Consider the following 6,000-nt stretch of genomic DNA (forward strand, 5'->3'; position numbering starts at 1 on the left):
AAATTTGAAGATATACAGTATAGGAATGTATTGCCAAGGCAGCATATGAGCTAAGTGCTACACAAAAAAATTGAAGTGATTTGTCCAAGTCTTTATAGCTAGTTAGGGACAGTGCTACCACCCACACCCGGCTGCTGTGCTGCTTATTTCAGAGTTTTGGAACTGAGGTTCAGGGAGAAGGAAGCTAGAAGGAAAGAGGAGAAACCAGTATGGTCCACATTAAATATTTAGCCCTTGAGTAATGAGATGTGTATGCTGTTTTCTCAACATGAGGTATTCTTTTCTAATTTAATATAAGGCAGAATGCCAGTGTCTGAGAGTGGCCCTAGTAATCCTCAGAAAGGAATAGAAGGCTGGTTTGCTATTACTATCCAGACAGGCGTTCACTGTGTTAAAATTGTTATAATGGTATAAAATACATGAATAATTACAAATAATAAATGATATGCAATAAAATAAATCTAATCACCATTCTGTAAAGTAGAGACTTAGTCGAAACTGCTGTTTTAATTTATTTTTTTATAATGTGAAGCTCAAAGTTTTATTACCATTGTATCTACTGGCTTTCCAGGTAAAGCTAGGTATCAGTCTTTTAAATGTGCAGTGGATGTAAAGTAAAAATCCATAAATGGATTTTCCAGTTATTATTCTTTTTTCTGTTTAGTTTCTAGTGCAAAGCCTGTTGACATTTGCCATTTGTCCCCTTCCTAAAACTAAACGGGGACATTAAAAGTCTAATTGGTTGAGTTATCCGATTTGCTGATAATTTTGGAAAATAAATACGTAATCTCTTTGAAAAAATGATATAAAAATGTTCTGATTCTGAAAAATGTATTTCCTTCAAATATCATAATTTAATTTCTTGCAGCAAAAGTTCATTTCCAGCATTCAGCAGAATTAATCAAACACCTAATAAAAGCTGGAGTGAATTATACTATGCAGGTAAGCTAGTTTTTCAGAAAAATATGTTTTTCTACCTTGGTTTTTTAGTTGTAAGATACAGAACACAGCTTCTATATGACTCCATCTCCCACCCTTTCATTTTTACTGTTTCTTTCAGCTACCAAATTGTGTTCTTATTTCCTAATTACAATGAGAATGTGGATCACCTTATGTTTTATATGTGAATTGCATAAACTCTTTCAAAAATGGTTTTTTCTTCTCTGACTTTTATTCCTATCACTGATAATGAATTATTTTAAAATAATAATTTTTATTTTCCTTCTAGTTCCTTTGTCTTTTTGTCAGTTTCCATCACTCATCATTAAAGGTGGGGGAAAATAGTTTTGAGTAAATAACATGAGAAAAAAAGGAGAGGGCAAAACATCATTATGTCACTTACATCTCTGCATTCAACCATATTTAGTAAATATTTATCAAGGATTTATTTTACAGGGGTATCTATGCTAAATGGGTCAACAGGACATAACTTTACACATCAAGGAACTTCAGTCTGAAGGAGGAGTCGTGGAAGGGAAAAAAATTGTTTTACTTCCTCAGCATTTGGAAGAACTAAGAGTGGTTCAGTATATTTAAAACACAGGAACCAGGGTTAGAATGATGAAAGATGAAGATGTAGAGATAAACAGATGTAGGGTCATGGCACTGACAGTGTAAAGGATTGTGAGGCTTTACTCAGAGGGAAATGAGGCACCATCTAAAAACTTTACACTCAGGAATTGACATGACAGTATTTTCATTTATATTTTAGAAAACTCACTAATGTCGTTTATATTGGAAGGACATTGTCAAAGTAAAAATTGCATTGCACAAGATTAAACAAACAAGGAAAACTTTATCCAAGACTACTGCAATAGGGGAGAAAGATTAAACTCAACTTTGTTAAAACAAGAGGCTGGAGCATTTTTAAGAGCCCCAGTGGAGGGACTCATTGCCTTCTGTGTTTGATAATCAGCCTTAAGAAACATTTCTTTTATCTTTATGACAGGAAGTAGTTTTACAACTTGGAGACTGGGAGATAGGGGTCCTGTCTCTCTTTCAATGTTTACATTTCAAAGAGATGGTTTCCAAGTCCTTGAGAAAGAAATTTCCTGGGTTTTAAAACCGGCAAGAGTCTGAAAGAAGACTTACATACATTTCAAAGGGGCAGAGAAAGAACTTACAAAACTATCTAAAATTTAGTTAAGGTGATGTCAATGCCACCTTGTTCAATGTGAACATAGAAAGCTCTAACTTTCTGGCCAACAAGTCCTAATATAAATGCATAAAATTGTATTTTGTCTCAAATGTTGATTTTGATATGATTATAATAAAAAAGGAAAGTTTCGCATGAACAACTCAGAGTTGAATTACATGAGATTTCGGTCATATATTATTTTCCAAAGTTCCGTTGCCATGGGGCTAAAGTAATGAGTTCTGAGGAAGAAGACTTGCTTTGATAACTTTAAATCTCCTTTCCCTTCAATATCTTAGGTCTACCCAGATGAAGGCCATGACGTGTCTGAGAAGAGCAAATATCATCTCTACAGCACAGTCCTCAGATTCTTCAGTGATTGTTTAAAGGAAGAAATACCCATATTACCACAGGAACCAGAAGAAGATGAATAAAGGACCCTATTTATATAGAACTGAAGGGGATATTGAGGCTCAATGAAACCTAACCAAGAGACTGTAATATTGTAGATGCTCCAGAATTTCAAGGGCAGCTTAAGGAGATGACACTGGAACAGCACACTCAGAGACAATGAACTAGAATTTGAATACAGAAGTCCATGTCTACTGTGTTACCAAGGGTGCAGAACCTGTTTCTTTGTGTAAGAAAGGTCAAAGGGTTGGTTTCCTGGGAGAAATTAGTTTTGCATTAAAGTAGGAGTAGTGCATGTTTTCTTCTGTTATCCCCCTATTGGTTCTGTAATTAGTTGCTCTCATTTTAATTTCAATGGCCACCGTCATCTTTGCATATAATGCACAACTTATCAGTACTACAGTCCCTGATCTTTGATGTCTGAGCTGCAATCTAACACTTTACTGTACCTTTAAAATAAGTGCAATTCCTTCATTGTCTATTATTATGCTTAAGAAAAGATTCAGTTAATAAAAACCAGAGTATTTTATGTAATTTCTGTTTATAAAAAGACATTTTTAAATGGGTCACAGATCATGTAGAAATATGGGTTTCAGCACCTTCCAAAGTTCAACCAGTTATCAGTAGATACGATATCTTTAAATCAACACATGGGGTATGTCTCACAATATGTATACACACGTGTGCATATGAAGTCAATCTATCTTTACATGTATTCATGCTACAAAGGATAAACTTTTGAGGAATTAGAAGAAACGCTCTTTTACAGTCTGTAATGGATGCTTTGTTTAATAAGCCAAATATGATGAAACTTTTTTTTCCAATTCAAATTCTAGCTGTTGTTTTCCTATAAATGTTTGGGTTGTGTTTGGTATTGTTTTTAGTGGTTAATAGTTTTCTAGTTGCAATCTAATTTTTTGAATATGATACCTTGTCACATGTAAATTAGGTACTTAAATATTAAATTATAGTTTCTGATAAAGAAATTTTGTTAACACTGCAATGCCACTGAGTGCTATTTTGCTCTTTTGGTGGAGAAAGCTTTTTTAAAACACTGAGTCCTTTTACTTCTCTCAATGAAGAATCAATTCTCATTTTCATGGTTAAAGCAAAGAGCTGGATTATTTCATTTGCTAGTTCCTATTTAGTATTCCGTGCCTATCCAATTCATCTGTTACTATTTAATTTAAATCCTTCTGGTGAGATTTAGAAATGAAATACTTTTTATTCATTGGCCAAAAAGTTCACGAACAGCAGTGTTTACTATTTAAGGCACAAAATGCCTTAATTTCTGTGCTGTGTTGACTTGCAGTAGTGAGTAACTGAGAGTGTAGAATAAACTTGACTGTATGAAGTCAATTTAGGTCATGAGAATATTAACTTTGGTGATAAAGTCAAAGAGTATCTTCTCACTTCACTTGAGGTATCTTCCAGAAGAGATGTCCAAAAGTCAAGCTCAGAAGTTCAGATAAAGCTTGGGCAGCGGACTGTGTTTTTGTGGTTTTAAAAATTCCTTAGGATAGGCTGGATTGTCATGACATCAGAACACCAGGAGGAAACTTTAAAATGTCATGGAATTGCTCAGTAACCCTCTTGTTTTGTGAAAGCATCAACCCCAAAATCAGGGTTTTTGGAAACACGTAAATCGTTTTTTGGGTATTCTGCTTTTCTTCCAGATTCATTGGAATTGCATCTTCACTGCTCTGTTGGATTCAATTTAAAATGGGAAAAGCTCTTTTCTGAAAAAAAAAAAAGCTCATATCAGGTCTTTTTCAAGAATAGTAAACACGTTTTTTTAAAAAAATAAGTGTCACGTTTAAAAGGAAAGTTTTGCCTATTTTATTAAGATGGAAATTTCTTTTTAGGCTGAAGTCCAATTGAAGCTTTTTAATCAATATTTTAAATTTCAACAACTAGAGTTTTTTATGATGCAAATAATTATTATGTTGTCTGAAAGATGTGGTTTTATTGATTGTCTATTTGAGTAACATTTAAAAAGTATCTTCCTTTTTACTGTTCATCTTTTCTCTTGTTTTATTATTATTATCAATGTTTATTTTTCAGTTAATTTAATACAGCTTCTAACATGAAAGACATTTGTCTGGAACCCACTTTCACCTTTAAGGCTAAATAGATATTAAATGAAAACTACTGATTAGTAGGAAGGTGGAAAATTTTTATCTCTGTGATTATCTGAGTTTTAATAATTGGGCTATTTTGGATAAGGGGGGTGCTCACCAAAACACAGACACCAATTACTAAAGGAATCATGTAGCTGGATTTTGTCCTTAATACATTTGCCTTTGGTCATAACCTCACAATTTCATAATTTCGTGTGTTTATACATTCTAAGAGTTTCCTAGAACTTTGCAAGTGTTATTTCCAGGAGGAAACTTTCCAAGTGTTATTTCCCCCTTAAAGTTAAAAAAAAAAGACTCAAGATAAACTAAAAATTCCATAATAAAAAAAGGTAAGCAGTATTAAATCATCCACAGAGATAACCACATAATATTTTGAAACTATTTTATAATGGGAAAGCAGTTTTTCACTTTAATTGCCTCCACTGAGGTCTCTAAGTCAACACTTGGGACAAAGGAGACTGTATTGTTTGAGTTTCCTGACAGAACTTAGGGCAGAGGACTCACTTCAAAACAGGAATCTCAGCTCACCTGGAAAATGTGTCCTTTTTGATTGGATATTTAGCATAGAAATCACCATTGAGGGTCTTGTAGATACAAGCACAAGCTGTAGACCTACTAGAACAAGGTGAGAAACTTTGGTCTTTACTATAAAGAGAATTACTTAAGCCATTGTCCTCAAAGGGTGCGCTTTGAAACAGAGGTACCTGGGACTGAATTACTTTCAAATCTCAAGGGTCACTGAGGACACATGGCTGCTATAAAGAACCACGTGTGAAATACCGTTTGTGTCCTTCCTCACGTGGTTTGATCACCTGCACATCCTACAGCAACCAGCACTGCGTAAATAAACTGTGACACCTCAGCTGGGCTCTCTCTCACTTTCTCTTCTGGGAATTCTCTGCTGCTAATGTTGTTTCTCTACTTAGAACCAACAGTCTCACCACTTATATACTACAGACCTATATGACAATGTTAATGCCCCCATTGAAACCCAATTAATAGAAAACAGGAGCAAGTGACTATATGTTCCCCTTTTTCTCCCCTCAGACATTCTATTATACGTGGTTCTTGGAAGGCCCCATGAAACTCAGCTGTCACATCTGCGTGTCCTTCTGTGTCCTCTTCCTCGTTTCAGGCTTCTCAGTCCTATTTCCTAGAATCACTTCCCAAAATAAGTTACCCGTGCACCAACTGTCATCTCAGGTTTTACTTTCTGAGGAAACCCTTTCTTCCCACAAGAGCTTATCATTGTGAGTATTATAGGATGAAGAAATAAAATGAGAATAAAGAAGTGGTTTCCTTTCAGGTTTGAAG

General features: G+C 34.6%; 1 protein-coding gene across 1 annotated transcript in view; it reads left to right on the forward strand.

Moving 5' to 3' along the window:
* Positions 1-2,568, forward strand: part of DPP10 (dipeptidyl peptidase like 10) — a 675,810-nt gene extending 673,242 nt beyond the window's left edge. Inside the window, exons 25-26 of the mRNA XM_059927100.1 lie at positions 869-942; positions 2,434-2,568. Of these exons, the coding sequence (XP_059783083.1) occupies positions 869-942; positions 2,434-2,568 (209 nt within the window). The remainder of the gene's footprint in view (positions 1-868; positions 943-2,433) is intronic.
* Positions 2,569-6,000: the final 3,432 nt, after the last annotated feature.

Source organism: Balaenoptera ricei, chromosome 7, assembly GCF_028023285.1.
Source record: "Balaenoptera ricei isolate mBalRic1 chromosome 7, mBalRic1.hap2, whole genome shotgun sequence".
Lineage (NCBI taxonomy): Eukaryota > Metazoa > Chordata > Mammalia > Artiodactyla > Balaenopteridae > Balaenoptera > Balaenoptera ricei.